This window comes from Lampris incognitus, chromosome 7, assembly GCF_029633865.1.
Source record: "Lampris incognitus isolate fLamInc1 chromosome 7, fLamInc1.hap2, whole genome shotgun sequence".
Lineage (NCBI taxonomy): Eukaryota > Metazoa > Chordata > Actinopteri > Lampriformes > Lampridae > Lampris > Lampris incognitus.
Genome location: NC_079217.1, coordinates 18559963 through 18579690, shown reverse-complemented (window position 1 = coordinate 18579690; position 19728 = coordinate 18559963). Strand labels below are relative to the sequence as shown.

The 19728-nt window shown below is 45.0% G+C and overlaps 1 protein-coding gene across 1 annotated transcript in view; it reads left to right on the top strand.

Moving 5' to 3' along the window:
• Nucleotides 1–19728, top strand: part of sorl1 (sortilin-related receptor, L(DLR class) A repeats containing) — a 100686-nt gene that overhangs the window by 67279 nt on the left and 13679 nt on the right. Inside the window, exons 11-30 of the mRNA XM_056283232.1 lie at nt 4301–4374; nt 4601–4689; nt 4925–5103; nt 6056–6242; nt 7062–7190; nt 8598–8683; nt 9689–9861; nt 13403–13534; nt 13647–13738; nt 13985–14231; nt 14535–14673; nt 14842–15015; nt 15104–15217; nt 15343–15465; nt 15700–15819; nt 17451–17576; nt 17748–17858; nt 18509–18640; nt 19226–19357; nt 19490–19624. Coding sequence (XP_056139207.1) covers nt 4301–4374; nt 4601–4689; nt 4925–5103; nt 6056–6242; nt 7062–7190; nt 8598–8683; nt 9689–9861; nt 13403–13534; nt 13647–13738; nt 13985–14231; nt 14535–14673; nt 14842–15015; nt 15104–15217; nt 15343–15465; nt 15700–15819; nt 17451–17576; nt 17748–17858; nt 18509–18640; nt 19226–19357; nt 19490–19624 — 2694 coding nt within the window. The remainder of the gene's footprint in view (nt 1–4300; nt 4375–4600; nt 4690–4924; nt 5104–6055; nt 6243–7061; nt 7191–8597; nt 8684–9688; nt 9862–13402; nt 13535–13646; nt 13739–13984; nt 14232–14534; nt 14674–14841; nt 15016–15103; nt 15218–15342; nt 15466–15699; nt 15820–17450; nt 17577–17747; nt 17859–18508; nt 18641–19225; nt 19358–19489; nt 19625–19728) is intronic.

Sequence of the window (19728 nt, the reverse complement as noted above, 5' to 3'; positions counted from 1 at the left end):
GCCTGTTCAGTGCGGAGACCTGTGACTCTGGCTGTGTGGGGAGATACTGGAGGGACTGCCTCAGCTGGGTGAAACACAGGTGACTTCGCTGGAGTCCCCCGTCTCCTTTGATGAGATGTCTGCGGCGGTTCAGCAGCTCAGCTGTGGCAAAGCCTCTGGAGTTGATGGACTTCCTTCAGAGTTCTACAAGACGTTTTGGACTCACATTGGACGAGACTTACACGATGTTTTTAAAGAATGTTTGAACTCTGGAACTCTACCTTTGAGTTGTAGACGGGCTGTCCTGACACTGCTACCAAAAAAGGGAGATCTTGGCCTACTAAAAAACTGGAGGCCAGTTTCATTATTGTGTACTGACTATAAGATCATTGCAAAATGCTTTTCAAATAGACTCAAACAGTGTATGGACACGGTTGTACATTACAGCCAGACGTACTGTGTTCCTGACCGTACAATTAAGGATAATCTTTTTTTGATACGTGACATTATTGCCATATCTAAGCTCCAGGAGCTGGATGTTGGCCTGCTTTCCTTAGATCAAGAGAAGGCTTTTGACAGGATAGATCATTGCTATCTGTTCAAAACACTTAAAGGTTTTGGTTTTGGGGATAAATTTGTTAACTGGATCAAGTTGTTGTATTCCGGAGCCAGTGTTCTGTTGAAGGTAGGAGGTGGACTCAGCCGACCTGTCTCTGTTAGGAGAGGTATCAGACAGGGTTGTCCCTTATCTGGGAGGCTGTACTCCCTGGCCATGAACCACTTTTATTTCAGCTCAGGCAGGGGCTCCCAGGGCTAACCTTTTCAGGGAAGATCACCACTGCAGTTAGCTTATCAGCATACGCTGATGATGTCACGGTTTTCATAACAACCCAAAACGATGTACAATTTCTCAAACAGAAATTGGCCTTATACGAACAAGCTTCCTCTGCAAAGGTTAATTGGTCAAAATCCGAAGGCCTCTTGCTGGGGGAGTGGAACAATAGAGAAAAGCCGACATTACCAGCGGGGCTGCAGTGGAATACAGACGGGATAAAATGCCTAGGTGTCTTTCTAGGCAGTGACCGCTTCCTGAGCAAAAACTGGGAGGGTTTAACCGAGAAGGTCAGTGCCCGATTGTCTAGGTGGACTTGGATCCAGCCTCAGTTGTCCTATAGGGGGAGGGTCTTGATTGTTAACAACTTGATTGCCTCGATGTTCTGGCACCGGTTTACAGTTTTAGAACCTCCGGACACGCTCATACGGGAAGTACAGAAGACGCTAGTGGACTTCTTCTGGGGAGGCTTTCACTGGACCAAGTCTGCTGTACTGTTCCTACCAGTGCTGGAAGGAGGCCAGGGCCTGATTGACCTCCGCAGTCGCATCATGGCCTTTCGCCTTCAAACTGTGCAGCGCCTTTTATACCATGACCAGCGACTTTGGAGTGAAACGGCGTCTGTGTTGCTTCGGAGGGTCATGAACCTGAACTATGACAATCACCTGTTCTTTCTGGACCTGGCTGGCATGGATTTCACGACAACACCCTTCTATCAATCTGTTCTCCGCGCTTGGAGAACGGTCTTGCGCACCAACAGGGACTACTCCCAGCTCTATGGCAGTGCCGGGGAGGAACCACTGTTCCATAACCCACTGATACATTGCAGGATGCTCAGCTCCGCAAGTGTACAGAGATCCCTCATAAGAGCTGGACTTACGAAATTAGCATGTCTCAGATCAGGAGGACAGTGGAAGACGGCGGGCATTTTGAGCCAAGAGACTGGCTTTAAATCTCTTCGTTTGATGGAGAGATTGTTGGGGGAAGTGATCAGTGCACTTCCTGGCTTCTTCAGGGAGGTACTAGGAGCGGAGTGTGGGGAGGATCAGCCAGCTATGCTGCCTGTCTTTCCATCTTTGTCAGTCCGTGCGGCAGTGGAGGAGCAGGAAGAAGTGAAGGGGGCCATTCTGTCCATCAAAACGTCCGGAACTACATGACCTCTCAAGCACGTCACAGAAGGCCTTGTACGCAGTCACTGTAAAGGTTCTCAACAGAACATCACTAGCCGGTGTGCAGGAGTCGAGGTGGTTGAGTTTGTTGGCACCAGGCTCATCCCCCAGGGGCAGCTGGAGGTCCTTGTACAAACCCCCCATTGAGAAACGCACTGCGGATCTACAGTGGAGGGTGGTACACGGGGCTGTGGCTACGAACAGACATGTGGCACACTTTGATCCTAGGGTAGGGAGTCAATGCTCTTTCTGCAATGATGAGGAAACCCTACAGCACTTATGGCTTAGATGTCCCAGGTTGGGCCCTCTTTTCTCTGTACTGCAGCGGTGGCTCAGAGGTTTAGGAGAGGTTCTTGCGGACAGCCTGTTTGTCTTTGGTCCGAGGTACATGGCAGCACAGTGCAGACGTATCACCTTGGTTAATTTTTGATAGGACAGGCGAAAATGAGCATTTGGCTTAGCAGAAGGAACAAGATGAAAGGCACAGGGTCCACAGACGCCATGCTCATGTTCAGGGGTCTAGTGGCTGCTCGGCTGAAAATAGAGTTCATGTTCTTCAACCTTAGTTCAAACCTAGAAGGATTTATTTCTATGTGGGGACATGGGGATGTGCTGTGCACAGTGGAAGACCAAGTGCTTATTCTTAATCTTTGAAAAAAGGGGAAATAGGGGGAAGGTGTATCCTTTGTTTTTACTGTGTATGGCGATTGTTGTGTTTTTCCACTATGTATATGAGTTTTTGTGTTGATGTTATCTTGATGTGACTGAAGAATTGAAACATTAAAGGCTTGGTTAAAGGTCAAGGTCTCTCTCTCTCTCTCTCTCTCTCTCTCTCTCTCTCTCCCTCTCTCCCTCTTTCTCTCTCTCTCTCTATTAGGTAGATTTTTAAACATGAATGCTCCATATTAACAACTTTCTTTTCTCCCTATGTCCCATTCAGTTGACTTGGGCACTGCACTGCACAAAAGCCTTATAATGGCAGGAAAACACAGTTTTTCTCTGTGTGTGTGTGTGTGTGTGTGTGTGTCCGCTGCTAATCTCACATACTGCTGAACCTGTCAGCCTAATCATTTTTTTGCACATTTATTACTGTATGATCAAGGACCTCTCATGGTTGCGGTGATTCAGAACCTTTCTTATACCGCAGCTGAGTGCTAACTCCTCAGCTGGTTTGTTGCCAAGTCTGAGCACCGGAGAAGAGGAGATACGCCTGGCGGAGATCTGCACTCTACTGAGTGCACGCCTCTGGTTTTATCTAAAATGGATAATTGTGCATTTCGAATTTGCTAGCATGCTTAAGATAAGGGAACAGAGTTTTATACACTACATAATACCTTGGAAATTAGTGCCCAGCACCCGCCTAGAGTAGAGAGGTTCAAGTTAAAGTTTCAAATCCATTCAAAGCACATTCATAACAGTTACCCATCTGCAGTGCTTGTTTAGGCAGGGTTTCTCCTGAAGGTTTTAGGTGGTGTTGGTAACTGGTAGCTGGGCTATGTACAGTAATGTTAAAGTCTGTATGCTTACACAACAGTCTTCACCTGTAAAAATATAGCTTTTTAGGGGGTGTCTGGGTAGTGTGGCGGTCTATTCCATTGCCTGCCAACACGGGGATCGCCGGTTGGAATCCCTGTGTTACTTCCAGCTTGGTCGGGCGTCCCGACAGACACAATTGGCCGTGTCTACGGGCGAGAAGCCAGATGTGGATATGTGTCCTGGTCGCTGCACTAGCGCCTCCTCTGGTCGGTCGGGGTGCTTGTTCGGGGGGGAGGGGGAACTGGGGTGAATAGCGTGATCCTCCCACGCGCTACGGCCCCCTGGCGAAACTCCTCACTGTCAGGTGAAAAGAAGCAGCTGGTGACTCCACATGTATCGGCGGAGGCATGTGGTAGTTAGTAGCCCTCCCCACATCAGCAGAGGGGGTGGAGAAGAGTGGGGTAATTGGCCAAGTACAATCGGGGAGAAAAGGGGGGAACCCCCCCCATCCAAAAAAAAAAACAATAATAGATTTTTGGAGCGAATCTTAAACTATAATGCAGAAAAGGTTATTTTTAGAATTCACACTGAAATGTTAATCCAAATGATTCATTTAATTTGTATTTATTCCAAGTGTTTTTTTTTTGTTTGTTTGTTTTTGGGTTTTTTTTCAATAAATAAGCTCTGCCAGTGGGATGAGATAAATTCACTTGATGTAATGAAATGGTTCCAAGTATTTTCTGAATCAAGTCAACAAAATCTCACAAGTGAACTGAACTCTCCTACTTCGATTTGTCTTTTCGCTCCAAAAAAGCATCGTGACATCTTTCTGTCTTCAATACAGGATCAGTAGGCAGGAACCTGGCCAACAAGCCTAACGTCTATGTATCCAGCAGCGCAGGGGCCAGATGGAGAGAGGTCAGTACAACATGTGATACAGATGACAAATCACCGAACACCAATGTAAAACGTGTTTCACAATTTCACACTGCTGTGTATATACATGGATAATGACTTTATTTTTTGTTGAGCTGTAGAGTTTAATTATACATATGAAATGAAAGGATATTCCATGTAGCTGATAAACCTCTAGCTTGATCTGAATGTTAAATTGCTAGATTTAACCATGCTTCTGCTTGTCCAGGCACTGGCAGGCCCTCATTTCTACACATGGGGTGACCACGGGGGTATCCTGATGGCGATCGCACAAGGAGACTCCACCAGCCACCTCAAGTAAGTCTTAGCAACAATATGTCATTGTGTATATAAATATATATATATATAAATATATATATGCTACATGTGAAGAACATTTCAGCAGAAAAGGAGCACAAGTACTCAGAAAGCCTTCCATAGATAAACAAAGGCTAAAAAGCAATCTACAGAGGAATATGCTCATGATAATATTGCAGAAGAGCCAAGGATATAACTATGCTCATCAGTTTATGGTTTTATCTGTCAATGTCAGGTTCAGCACCAATGAAGGGGAGACATGGACAGACTTTAAGTTCTCGGACAGAGAGGTGTATGTCTACCAGCTGCTTACTGAGCCAGGCGAAAAGAGCACTATCTTCACCATCTTTGGCTCCTATGCAGACCAGAGACATAGCTGGCTCATCCTGCAAGTCAACACCTCTGATGTACTGGGTGGGTACCGGAGATTAGGGATGAGCAGGGTTTAATTTGTGCTAGGTCCGGAAAGATCCAGATCTGCTACCTCCCATGCTGGAACCAGCACTGAATCTGAATGATCCAGCACATCTTCCATGTATTGAAAAATGTATGACACTCTGATTTAAAAACATGTAAATGGTCTACACAGAACACTAGCGACATTTTGAATCGTAAAAAGTAGCTGAGACACAGTTGTGGCTGCCAGCCGATTTCAGAGAGGAGGCAAGCAGGCAACACATGCACATGGCATGCAATATGCATACACACCACACATGCACACAGTGTAGAATATCACATCTCAGGGGGCGTCCGGGTAGCATAGCGGTCTATTCTGTTGCTTACCAACACGGGGATTGTCGGTTCGGATCCCCGTGTTACCTCTGGCATGGTCGGGCGTCCCTACAGACACAATTGGCCGTGTCTACGGGTGGGAAGCCAGATGTGGGTATGTGTCCCGGTCGCTGAACTAGCGCCTCCTATGTTTGGTCGGGGCGTCTGTTTAGGGGGGTGAGGGAGAACCAAAGGGAATAGCGTAATCCTCCCATGCGTTACGTTCCCCAGGCGAAACTCCTCACTGTCAGGTGAAAAGAAATGGCTGGTGACTCCACATGTATCAGAGGAGACATGTGGTAGTCTGCAGCCCTCCCCTGCTCGGCAGAGGGGGTGGAGCAGTGACTGGGACGGCTCGGAAGAGCGGGGTAATTGGCCAGATGTAATTTGGGAGAAAAAGGGGGGGGGAAATCCCCCCCCCAAAAAAAGAAAATTTATATCACATCTCACATGTTCATCTATCATGGGGGGAGGGGAATCCTTGCAACAGCAAGGTTTATTTTCCTGTGTTGCGGTAACGTTTCATCTCACCACATCATATTTCTGTTATCTGTTGTCTTGACGTGTGTCTGTTCATGTGGGGACTCTTTTCCAGGCGTACCCTGTTCGGATGCCGACTACAAGCGCTGGTCACCATCAGATGAGCGTGGTAACGACTGTCTGTTAGGCAGAGAAATGGTTTTTAAGAGGCGCACACCGCATGCCACATGTTTTAATGGAGAAGACTTTGATCGGCCCGTCACAGTGTCCAACTGCTCTTGCACACGCCAGGACTATGAATGGTAACAGACACACACACAGACTCAACCTCTGCCAAACACCAAGTGGATGCAAATATGAATACAAATCATGTTGCCACTGGTTTTAATTTATTGATTACATTTTTGTTTTTGATGTGTCTGTCAAACATATTGTCTTTTCACCGCTGCCGAATATTTGAAGCCCAAGAAGGTATTCAGGACAGCCCTATTTTTCACTTGGTGTCTGGGTTCCCACACATCCTGGAAAACCTGGAAATGTATTGACTGGTGAATGGAAAAGACCTGGAAAATTATAAAATTGAAATGTCATGCAAATATTATTGAGGTCATGCGAAATGTTCAAGTTTGGTTATGAAGTCGTATACCTGCTGAGATGGCATATTTTCAGTGTAATTTTTTTTTATTTTGCTGAGATTGCATGTTTTTAGCTGCTGAGATTGCATAACGGTGCTTAAAGTTTTGGGGGATAGTATATTTAATGACCAGCGAAAAGTTACACTGTACCCTTAGAAGCTGTTGAGACTTCCACTTACAGTTGATTCTAGTAATATATAACATTTCATGAGCAACAGTTGTAATGTATAGCTAAGCAAAAACCATGGAAAATGTCCTGACGAGCACATACAGCAACAAAGGAAAGTCCCATTTGAGAAGATTTTTGTGTCTGTATGCACTGCACATTCTCAGTGTTGCTACTAGACTGCTAATCACCACCTAATTACGACTCTGTTAAAAAAAAGCTGCATATCGGGACCTGCCCTCTATTAGGAGGAGTAGCTAACAGACACCTTTTCCTCTCCATTTATTCCCTCTACTCTTACCTCCTCCTCCCACTTCCAGCGACTATGGCTTCAAGCTGAGCGAGGACTTGTCTCTTCAAGTGTGTGTGCCTGACCCTGAATTCTCAGGCAACCTCTATGCCCCACCAGTGCCTTGTCCAGTAGGTACCACCTACCGACGCAGCAAAGGGTAAGCTACTAATACTATACCTAAGGGTGTGGAATTAAAGCCAGGAATGTAGCTAACCAACATCATGTCAATGTATGCAAAGCAAGTCTTTTGACCATTGCATATCTTCCTATTAGGGCTGTACGATATGGCCAAAATCTCATATCACGATACAGGTCATTCATATCACAATAACGATACGTATCACGACATAGCAAATTTTCTGTAAATTCAATGAATAAATAGTTTATAGGGCAGCACGGTGGCGCAGTGGTTAGCGCGGTCACCTCACAGCAAGAAGGTCCTGGATTTGAGCCCCGGGTTGTCCAACCTTGGTGGGTCATCCCGGGTCGTCCTCTGTGTGGAGTTTGCATGTTCTCCCCGTGTCTGCGTTGGTTTCCTCCAGGGGCTGCGGTTTCCTCCCACAGTCCAAAGACATGACAGTCAGGTGAATTGGCCGTACTAAATTGTCCCTAGGTATGAATGTTTGTGTGTATGTGTGTGTGTCTCGGCCCTGTGATGGCCTGGCGGCCTGTCCAGAGTGTCTCCCCGCCTGCCGCCCAATGACTGTTGGAATAGGCTCCAGCATCCCCGCGACCCTGAGAACAGGATAAGCGGTTCAGCTAATGGATGGATGGATGGAAATAGTTTATATAAAATGACCACATGGAAAGGCATATTTCTTGTTACATTTTGAATTATATACTCAACAAATAAAAGGTACTTACTCATATTTGATTATTGTTCTCCTTTTATTTAGAAACTTTGTGCAAATTGACATGATTCTTGCGTAGGTGATAAAAGGGGTTAGTGGTGTTTTAGTCTGTTGTGGGGCATATTTTGTGGCATATTTTGCCAAGTACGGTTTTCTGGTCCGTGTCAGACTTTTCATACCCAAACCATGTTCATACGATAGAAGTCGCCCTTCTTTTAGGTACAAGCTCCTCGTTTTGTCCCGGCTGGTGGGACGTAACGCAGAAGGACTTCTGTTCGGAATTACCCCGTTCTGCGTTACGTTTGCTGTCCTCCATGTTTGTTTGTATTGCCTTCATGCAAATTTCCTGCCTGCGTCCGTGCTGTGCAAAGAGCGGAAAGGGACATCCAAATGATGCAAACTATTGCCGTTAAGAGAGTGATTTGCGACACAATGAAATAAACGATAGAGCTCAATATGAAGCACTAGATGTTTTCTATCATCACACGATATATATTGTGATATCACACAGCCCTACTTCCTATATTCATTTGCTGCAGTGGTGTCATGTTTAATCATCTTACCTACTCCCCTCACTCTTACCTCAAACTGGTATCAACAAGCAAGTCCAGTCTTTGTTCATTTTTTGGAATTTGTACTGTGAGAACAGTGCTGTTTGTGATTATTGGTGGACTTGTGTGATTAAATTGCCACTTTCTTTATCACTCATGTAGCTATAGGAAGGTTTCTGGGGACAGCTGTAGTGGAGGAGACGTTGAGGCAAGGTTGGATGGAGAAATGCTTCCATGTCCTGTTGGAGGTAATTGTCTATATAAGATTTCACACTGTAAGGCAGAATCCTTTACACACCCAACATCTCAGTGAGCTTGAGGAATCCAGGGAGGTTGACACGTTCAGGGCTCCAGACTAATTTTTTACATTGGTTGCACTGCTGCCACCTAATTTTTTCCTTTAGGTGCACCCAAAAATTTTCACCACGCCTTTTGGTGCCACAGTAATACATTTTAAGCGTTACTTTTTTTTTTACAGTTCCCATACACATTGGTAATTTCTTAACACATTATAGAAATGATTGTAAACAGCAGCCTTTTTCTTGATCAAAAAATAATCAATAGTTCTCTTCATTTTGAGTTACCGGTATGTTTTAAGGTTGTGATGTCACTCAAGGAGGAGTACAGGGCGTGGTCTCACACATACATACATTACAATTACAATTTACAATTTCATTTAGCAGATGCTTTTATCCAAGCGATGTACATCTGAGAGTTAATACAACACAAGCAAGGCTCTGGTCAGGAGACCTTATTTAATATTACTTTATTTTTTATTATTTTGTTTTATTTATTTGTTATTTTATTATTTATTTTATTATTTTTATAATTTATTATTATTATTATTTATTATTATTACACATGCCTTATTTTTTCCTCACCTGCATTCCACGAAGACCCTCCCTACTCTGCCTCTGATTGGCTAGTATTCGTTGCCTTCGTTGGTTAGATTGGTTAGGTTTAGGCATGAAGAGTGAGATGGTTAGGGTGAGAATATCAGGGTCAGAGCCTGGGAGTTAACCATTTCCTATTGTCTGCCTTACTCTTTAGAACTATAACAATAGTCTTATTTTAAATTGGTTTCCAATTTATCAATTAGGAGTAAAAATTTCATGAAATAACAGAAAAAAAATATTGAAGTTCACACCAATCCGAAAACGTCTGCCACTTGATTGTTCCAGTTTGTATTTTTTAAGATCGATTTATCTCCATACAGTTTACATTGCTAACAAGTATGTCTCCTGTGTTTATAGAGAGTAATGAGTTCATCCTGTATGCGGTAAGGAACTCCATTCACCGCTATGACCTGGCTACTGGCACCGACCAAGCCCTACCTCTGGCTGGCCTTAGGGAAGCGGTGGCCCTGGACTTTGACTATGATAGAAATTGTCTGTATTGGGCAGATATATCATTGGACACCATACAGGTTTGTGCACTTCACTGGGTATCACTCTGAGGTACTACTACTACTTTCGGCTGTTCCCGTTAGGGGTCGCCACAATGGATCATCCGTTTCCATCTCTTCCTGTCCTCTGCATCTTCCTCTGTCACACCAACCACCTGCATGTCCTCTCTCACCACATCCATAAACCTCCTCTTTGGCCTTCCTCTTTTCCTCTTCCCTGGCAGCTCCATATTCAAAATCAGAATCAGAATATTCAGTGTCTTTCTCCCAATATACTCAGCATCTCTCCTCCACAGATGTCCAAACCATCTCAATCTTGTCTCTCTCGCTTTGTCTCCAAACCACCCAACCTGAGCTGTCCCTCTAATATACTCATTCCTAATCCTGTCCTTCTTCATCACTCCCAATGAAAATCTTAGCATCTTCAACTCTGCCACCTCCAGCTCCGCCTCCTGTCTTTTCGTCAGTGCCACTGTCTCTAGACCATATAACATAGCTGGTCTCACAACCATTTTGTAACCCTTCCCTTTAACTTTTGTTGGTACCCTTCTGTCGTAAATCCCTCCTGATACTCTTTACCCACTCCACCCTGCCTGCACTCTCTTTTTCACCTCTCTCCTGCACTCCCCATTACTTTGTACAGTTGACACCAAGTATTCAAACTCATACGCCTTCGCCACCTCTACTCCTTACATCCTCACCATTCCACTGTCCTCCCTCTCATTCACGGATATGTATTCCGTCTTGCTCCAACTGACTTTCATTCCTCTTCTCTCCAGTGCATACCTCCACCTCTCCAGGCTCTCCTTCACCTGCAACCTACTCTCACTACAAGTCACAATGTCATCAGCAAACGTCATAGTCCACGGAGATGCCTTCCTGATCTTGTTCATCAACCTGTCCATCACCATTGCAAACAAGAAAGGGCTCAGAGCCGATCCTTGATGTAATATCGCCTCCACCTTGAACCATCTGTCTTTCTAACTGCACACCTCACCACTGTCACACTTCCCTCCTACATATCCTGCACCACTTCTACATACTTCCCCGCAACCCCCGACTTCCTCATACAATACCACACCTCCTCTCTCGGCACCCTGTTGTGTGCTTTCTCTAAATCTACAAAGACACCATGTAACTCCTTCTGGCCTTCTCTAGACTTCTCAATCAACATTCTCAAAGCAAACATCACATCTGTGGTGCTCTTTCGTGGCATGAAACCATACTGCTGCTCGCTGATCATCACCTCTCCTCTTAACCTAGCTTCTATTACTCTTTCCCAAATCTTCATGCTGTGGCTGATCAACTTTAGACCTCTGTAGTTGCTACAGTTCTGCACATCGCCCTTATTCTTGAAAATCGGTACCAGTATACTTCTTCTCCACTCCTCAGGCATCCTCTCACTTTCCAAGATTGTGTTAAACAGTCTCGTTAAAAACTCCACTGCCATCTCTCCTAAACATCTCCATGCCTCCACAGGTACGTCATCTGGACCAACTGCCTTTCCACTCTTCATCCTCTTCACAGCTGCCCTCACTTCCTCCTTGCTAATCCACTGCACTTCCTGATTCACTATACCCACATCATCCAACCTTCTCGCTCTCATTTTCTTCATTCATCAGCCCCTCAGAGTACTCCTTCTACCTTCTCAGCACACTCTCCTCGCTTGTCAGCACATTTCCATCTCTATCCTCGATCACCCTAACTTGCTGCACATCCTTCCCTTCTCAGTCCCTCTGTTTAGCCAATCGATACAAGTCCTTTTCTCCTTCCTTAGTGTCCAACCTCTCATACAATTCACCATACACCTTTTCCTTTGCCTTTGCTACCTCACTCTTCGTTTTACGCTACATCTCCTTGTACTTCTGTCTACTTTCTTCATCCCTCTCCCTACCCCACTTCTTCTTTGCTAACCTCTTACTCTGTATACTTTGCTGTACTTCCTCGTTCCCCCACCAAGTCTCCTTGACTTCCTTCCTCTGTCATGATGACACACCAAGTACCTTTCTGGCTGTCTCCCTCACAATTTCTGCAGTGCTTGCCCAGCCATCTGGTAACTCTTAACTACCACCCAGTGCCTGTTTTAACTCCTACCTGAACTCCGCACAACAGTCTTCCTTCTTCACCTTCCACCATTTGATCCTTGGCTCTGCCTTCACTCTCTTCCTCTTCTTGGTCTCCAAAGTCATCCTACATACCACCATCCAATGCTGCCTAGCTACATTCTCCCCTTTCACCACCTTGTAGTCTCCAATCCCTTTTAGATTGCGCCTTCTACATAAGATATAATCCACCTGTGTTCACTTTCCTCCACTCTTATACGTCACCCTGTGTTCCTCCCTCTTCTTAAAATATGTATTCACCATAGCCATTTCCATCTGTTTCGCAAAATCCACCACCATCTGTCCTTTCACATTTCTCTCCTTGACACTATACCTGCCCATCACCTCCTCATCACCTCTGTTTCCTTCACCAACATGCCCATTGAAGTCCGCTCCAATCACCACTCTCTCATCCTTGGGTACACTCTCCACCATGTCCTCCAACTCACTCCAGAGTTCTTCTTTCTCTTCCATCTCACACCCAACTTGCGGGGCATATGCGCTGATACACCTTCGATTTCCAGCTTCATACTCATCACTCTGTCCCACACTCTCTTCACCTCCAGCACACTCTTCATACTCTTCCTTCAGAATTACCCCTAACCCATTTCTCCTCCCATTCTCACCATGGGAGAAGAGTTTGAACCCACCTCTGATGTTCCTGGCCTTACTCCCCTTCCACCTGGTCTTTTGCACACACAGTATACCTACCTTTCTTCTTTCCATCAGATTAGCCAACTTTCTCCCTTTACCAGTCATAGTGCCAACGTTCAAGGTTCCGACTCTCGCCTCCACACTCCTACGCTTCCTCCTCTCCCGCTGCCTCTGGACATGCCTTCCTCCTCTCCTTCTCCTTCCCCTAACAGTAGCATAGTTTCCACCGACACCCTGCTGTCCAACAGTACCAGTGGCGGTCGTTGGTAACCCGGGCCTCAACCGATCCAGTGTGGAAATCTGACTTATGATCTGCATATTTGATTTGGCAAAGATTATACGCTGGACGCCCTTCCTGACGCAACCCTCCCTATTTATCCAGGCTTGAGATCGGCACTAAGAATGCACTGCCTTGTGCATCCTCAGTGGCTGGGCTGGGTATCACTCTGAGATAAATAGGGTTATATCATTTATTAAAGTGAGGCAAGGCATGTGAGCCACTAAGCGTGAGGTGCTTTGAACAAGGCAGGATCCCCCAAGTATACTTGTGGACATTTGCAAGGAGTACAAGATTGTAAAATACTGGAATAGTAAAACTGTATTTATAACTGGTAGTTTCCAGAATGGGGTTGGCGACAATAGATAATGTGTTTCTGAACACTTGCACTCTTAGATAAAGGTTACAGATATAAATCCATTGTTGACTTTTGATTGACACACTGTGTGACACTCTGGTGAGATGATATAAGTTCTGTTTGAATGAATTTCTTCATTCTCCCCACCAACCACCTCCCTCTCTCCCTCAGCGCCTTTGTCTGAATGGCAGTACAGGACAGGAGATAGTAGTGAGGAAAGATCTGCAGAATGTGGAGGCCCTCACCTTTGACCCCATCAGCAGACTCCTTTATTGGGTTGATGCTGGAGCACAGAAGATTGAGGTAAACCACATAGCTACTTGCATGTGTGCATGTAGTATATGCAAAGGCTGTTTATGGTGCTTTGATTCATGTGCAAATGTATTCAAAGAATATGACTAATATGTGTTTTCAGGTTTCCAACCCTGATGGGGACCTACGCCACACTCTCCTCAACTCCTCTGTCCTGGAACATCCCCGAGCCTTAGTTCTGCTTCCTGGAGAGAGGTAACACATGTACACACACACACACACGCACGCACGCACGCACGCACACACACACACACACACACACACACACACACAGAAACAGAGTACCTTTTGACCATTTTATCAATATACTTTTTATTTTCCTCTTTTGTAAATGTACTGTTTTAGTAAAGTTTGCACCCTTTACAATCTCCTATTTTCATGCTTTTCTCTCTCTCGCCTCATCCCCTTCTACTTCCTATCATAACCCCTGACCTCCTGCAGCCTGATGTTTTGGACTGACTGGGGTGATCGAGCAGCCGGTGTGTACCGCAGCTACATGGATGGATCCAACGTCTCATGCATTGTGTCTGACGGTGTGCGCTGGCCCAACGGCATCACAGCTGATGACCAGTGGCTGTACTGGACCGAGGCTTACAGTGACCGCATCGAGAGGGCCGACTTCATTGGGAGCAAAAGGAGTGTACTTATGGAGGGGCTGCCCCACCCTTACGCCATTGCCGTCTTCAAGGTGGGACTAACCCTGATCCTAACCCCAACCTGGACTTGGCCAGAGAATGATGTTAACCATATCTCCACCTTTCTTAAATGAGTGTAGTAAGGCTTTGCAGTGAGGGAGCTGGTATCCCACCTTGATCTGCACAAAAATATGTATGGGGACTATATTTAATCACAAAAAAAAAACAGTTGGTCTTCAGATTTGAATGATTGTCTTCATATCACAAATCTTATTTGCTATAAAATTATAATACTATAAATGTAGTGCATAAACCCGCAATAAGAATCACAAAATTTCTCAAAATTTTGTATTCAGAATGACCTGTACTGGGATGACTGGTCCAGAATGGGTATCTTCAAAGCGTCAAAGGCGGGCTCCCAGAACAATGAGCTCATTGTTGGTAGACTGACTGGAGTCATGGACCTCAAGATCTTCTACAAGGGGAAGACCAGAGGTGAGGGATGGAAAAGAGGGACTCCAGTAGAAATAGGGCTCTAACCCTGAAAAGTTTAAAGCATAGCAGGAATGATAGAGGAACGGTACAGTAGATCTTTTCCTGAATTTTACAAACTTTTGGTCTAGAACATGTATTGAACTATCTGTCTTTTCTCTCATTCTACAGGTCATAATGCCTGTGCTGACCAGCCTTGCAGCCTGCTGTGTCTCCCGCAGCCAGGTCACCGTCACACCTGTGTGTGCCCAGATGGTGCCCCCACCATATCCATGCCCAATGGAGAGCTCCAGTGTCAATGTCCCACTGGCTACCAGCTTCAGAACAAAACTTGTGTTAAGACTGGTGAGACACACACACACACACACACACACACACGCTTCTCTTTTCATGGTTGATTTTGACTGGATGATCCCTTTATTCTTACAATTAGAGCACAGCTGTTTGCCTAACCAGTACCGCTGCTCCAATGGACGCTGCATCAGCAGCATCTGGAAGTGTGACAGCGACAACGACTGTGGGGACATGAGCGATGAACAAGAGTGTCGTAAGAACTTGTTCTAATCATTTGACTCCTGTGGTCAAATAAGTGCAAAAAGATGGCGAAATTTGCATTTTTTTTGTTAACAACATTTTTTATTTGTTTGTTTGGTGTGTCTTGGCCACTCACAGCCACTACGTCGTGCGACCCATCCATCCAGTTTCGTTGTGTGGCTTCTGGTTCCTGCATCCCACTGGCCTTTAAATGTGACCACGAGGATGACTGTGGTGACAACAGTGACGAGGAACACTGTGGTAAAAAATTGGCTTGGCTGTCATTTTCCTTTGTTTTGTTCGCTCTGTCTGCTAACACCCTCGAATGAATACATGGAACGCTAACTAGCTTGTGCGCTCAGAACAATTGTGGAAGTGTGATGCCCCGGATCTGTGCTTGATATGACTAATTCTAACCAACAGTTATTCACTTCAGTAAATTGGACTAGATTTCTATCTATCATTGCTGACTGTGTTATTGATACATCTCCCCAGAATCTCACCAATGTGGCCTCGGGGAGTTTACGTGTGCACGGGGTGTGTGTATCCGGGAAGCATGGCGCTGCGATGGAGACAATGACTGCAGAGACTGGTCGGATGAGGCAAACTGCACAGGTGTGGTTCAGGAGATACTGTGTAGTGAAATGAATGACTCCCATTTCATAGCGGAAAGCAAATAAACTTGTGTAAATAAAACACCAAGACCTAATCCAACAGGCTTTGTGACAGTGTGTTTCACATACAGATGCATCACATTATATATTTAACTATAAATCTACAAAGACATACATTTGCTGGTGAGAAATTGAGCTCATAATTTTATCACCTGCCTTTATTCAGAAGGGCTAAGTTTAATTGTGGTATAACTAGAGCAAATAAATAGATACTAAAACAGAACAGTTTGCTTGAATAAGCACCTGCTGCCATGTCTGTGAGGGTTAGACGTACACCTCAATTATAGGCTGATTCAATTCATATCTTGCTATGCAATCCCCGATCCAATACATCTTGATGCAATTTAAGCAGCCAGAACATTATGATTCAGTTCAGCCCTTTCTCGACAGGATATATAATGTGGTGCGATATGTGATTCAATGCAGTGTTATGTATTTTAATTCTACTGATTTTCTATTTTAATTCTACTAATGATATATAATTGTGACCGATTGAAAGAAGAAGAAACCCTAATATACCTCTTCTCAGTCCAGCAGTGGGAGAAGGAGGGAAGGATTGTGTTAACATCCTATTTGCAATCCCATTTGCTGGTAGTCTCATCTGCGTGAAAATCAGTGCAATTCTTGTAAAAGTCAAAGGAAACTCAGACTTGTGATCTATAAGTATGCATCGTGGGTTGGAGAGCGGAACACAGAAAGTTGGTTTTGTTTGGGTGGTGGGGGACAGACAGTGAGAAATAGACAATTCTACTTAGCGAGATTACTTTGAGAAAACACAAGAGCAACACAATCAAAATGTGCAGCACTGGCTAAAAATGAAATGCTAAAAATGGAAGATATGCGTGCTATGTCAGCTTCACTGATTAATGATAAACAGAAGCCTGCATCAACTTTGCATCAATTCCATCCTAACTTTTGCCTGATACATCCTGTCTGAGTCAATGTAGCTGTATCTAAAACATTAAGCCCGGCACATCGGTGAATCAGGGTGGCACAGTGGTGCAGTGGTTAGCACGGTCGCCTCACAGTAAGGTCCTGGGTTCAAACCCCGGGGTTGTCCAACCTGGGGGGGGGGTCATCCCAGGTCGACCTCTATGTGGAGTTTGCATGTTCTCTCCATGTCTGTGTGGGTTTCCTCTGGGTGATCCGGTTTCCTCCCACAGGCCAAAGACATGTAGGTCAGGTGAATCGACCATACTAGATTGTCCCTAGGTGTGAATGTGTGTGTGTGTGTGTGTGTGGGCCCTGTGATGGCCTGGCAGCCTGTCCAGGGCATCTCCCCACCTGCCGCCCAATGACTGCTGGGATAGGCTCCAACATCCCATGGCCTCAATTGGAATAAGCAGCTTGGATAATGAATGGATGGATGGACATCGGTGAATCATCACAGCCCGTCGGCAATATACAACCACAATTATTTAGAATTGTTCATACTTATGCTTATTATTTTATACATAGTGTCCAATTCATTCTTCCTAAAGGTGTTATAGTAATGCTCACTCATTTTTCACAACATTTTTCTGTAAAGCACCTCATTTGTTCGGCGTCATCTACTCTAATGTCTGTTCCCAGTGGATCATCATAAATGTGAGGCCAATAGTTTCCAGTGTCATACGGGCCACTGTATCCCCCAGCGCTGGATGTGTGATGGTGATGATGACTGCCAGGATGGCTCTGATGAAAACCCTGCACAATGTGGTGAGTCCACACACACCCACACACACACAGCTGAATGTATTTGTTTATTTTGTCATTGAATGACACAAGGTGGGGCTCAGGTATCAGTAATGAAAAAGATGTGGTGAGGTATTTGTCAAAGTAACTGAAATTATCTGATGTCACTGTAAACATTGTGCCATTCTTGCCCAGAGGGTGATCGTTGTATTGGGTTCCACTGCCCCAATGGTACCTGCCTACCTGCCTCCGCTCACTGTAATGGCATCCAGGACTGTCCAGGAGGTGCGGATGAGAAGAATTGTGGTGAGCGATGCAATAGCAACATCTGGAAAAAAGCGAATAATTGATTGATAGTCACAATACTTGTAAAAACAAAAAGTAGGAGTGTTGAGGCGGTACAGCGAGCTAATAGGCTATACATATCCCGATGTAGAAGTCCGTGGCTTGAGTCCCGATGTTGCTTCCAGCTCGGCTTGGAGTTGCTGGAAGCACAAGCCCTCCTGGGTGGGAGTGGGTAGCCATTAGGGCATGTGTGTCACTATTGCAACTAGTGACTCCTACAGGTGGTGGGTCACCTGTACAACTTTGGGGTGGATCTGTTTTTAAAACGGAGTGTTTACTTATTGAGACAAAGACCAAATTTAAGAGATCTTGTAGTAATAGTTGATACTCATTGTTGATGAAGATAATTCAATTCAAGTTATTGTGTTTGCAATAATTGAGATAGTTTTTTTTAAGCATTTTGCACATTTTATTGACCTTGGAAGAAAAGCAAGTATGCGATAGGATAAGATTAGCTCACTGATAACAGCTAGAAGAGGGTTGCAACAGTTTTAATTGGTAACAATTGCAGGCTAATGGTCACAACCTGAGGTATTTAACCTCTGGAAATTTTATTGTACTGCTAGACAGGACTATCTAACCACTTGTGTGGCTGTTTCTCTCTCCTCAAGATCCCCTGTGCACACGCTACATGGAATTTGTGTGTAAGAACCGTGTCCAGTGTCTCTTTCAGTCCCTTGTGTGTGATGGAACCAAACACTGTGAGGATGGATCTGATGAAGACCCTGCGTATGCTGGCTGTGGTGAGGAACACACACTTATATACACATGCATCCATCCACGCATGCACACACACAGGATTGTTTTTTTCCAAGTACACATCTTCATGATATAATTTACCAAACTCACAATATATTTATCGTATCTATTTATTTATTACCTGGATTCATTCACAGTGGTGCAGTAGTTAGCGCAGTCGCCTCACAGCAAGAAGGTCCTGGGTTCTTGGGGGTTGCATGTTCTCCCCGTGTCTGCGTTGGTTTCCTCCGGGTGCTCAGGTTTCCTCCCACAGTCCAAAGACATGTAGTTCAGGTGAATCGGCCATACTAAATTGTCCCTAGGTGTGAATGTGTTAGCCCTGTGATGGACTGGCGGCCTGTCCAGGGTGTCTCCCCGCCTGCCGCCCAATGTCTGCTGGGATAGGCTCCAGCATACCGTGACCCTGAGTTGGATAAGCGGATGGATAATGGATGGGATGGATGGATTCCTTGGCAAAAAAAAAAGAAGCTAAAACAAAATGGCAATGTTTATATGAATCTCAATTAGGCATTTTTATCTTCTTCGTTTGATTCATTTTTATACTAATCTTCCTCTGCCATCTCTTGTAGCCACACCATCAGAGTTTGGCAAAGTGTGTGACGCATACTCCTTCCAGTGTGCCAACGGAATCTGTGTTAGTCTGGAGTGGAAGTGCGATGGTATGGACGACTGTGGGGACTACTCTGATGAAGCAAACTGTGGTGAGGAAGAGCAGCTGAACAGATATTGAACCTGCATACAGGGATACTCAATTGACGTTAGTTTATGTTATTAGACAGTGTAGTGGGAATATGTGTTCACACTCTGTTTGTCTTTATCTCTATGGTTTCCAGCCTCTCCAACAGAGGTCCCAGGCTGTTCTAGGTATATCCAGTATGAGTGTCAGAACGGGCGATGCATTCCCACATGGTGGAAGTGTGATGGAGAAAATGACTGTGGCGACTGGTCGGACGAGGCCCAGTGTACAGGTACACCAACTTTTAATGCAAACACAAACACAGAGTACCTCCGTTTTACCAGTTTTGTCAGAGTATCTCCCCCTCACCGACTGCCTGCCTACCATTTTACATCT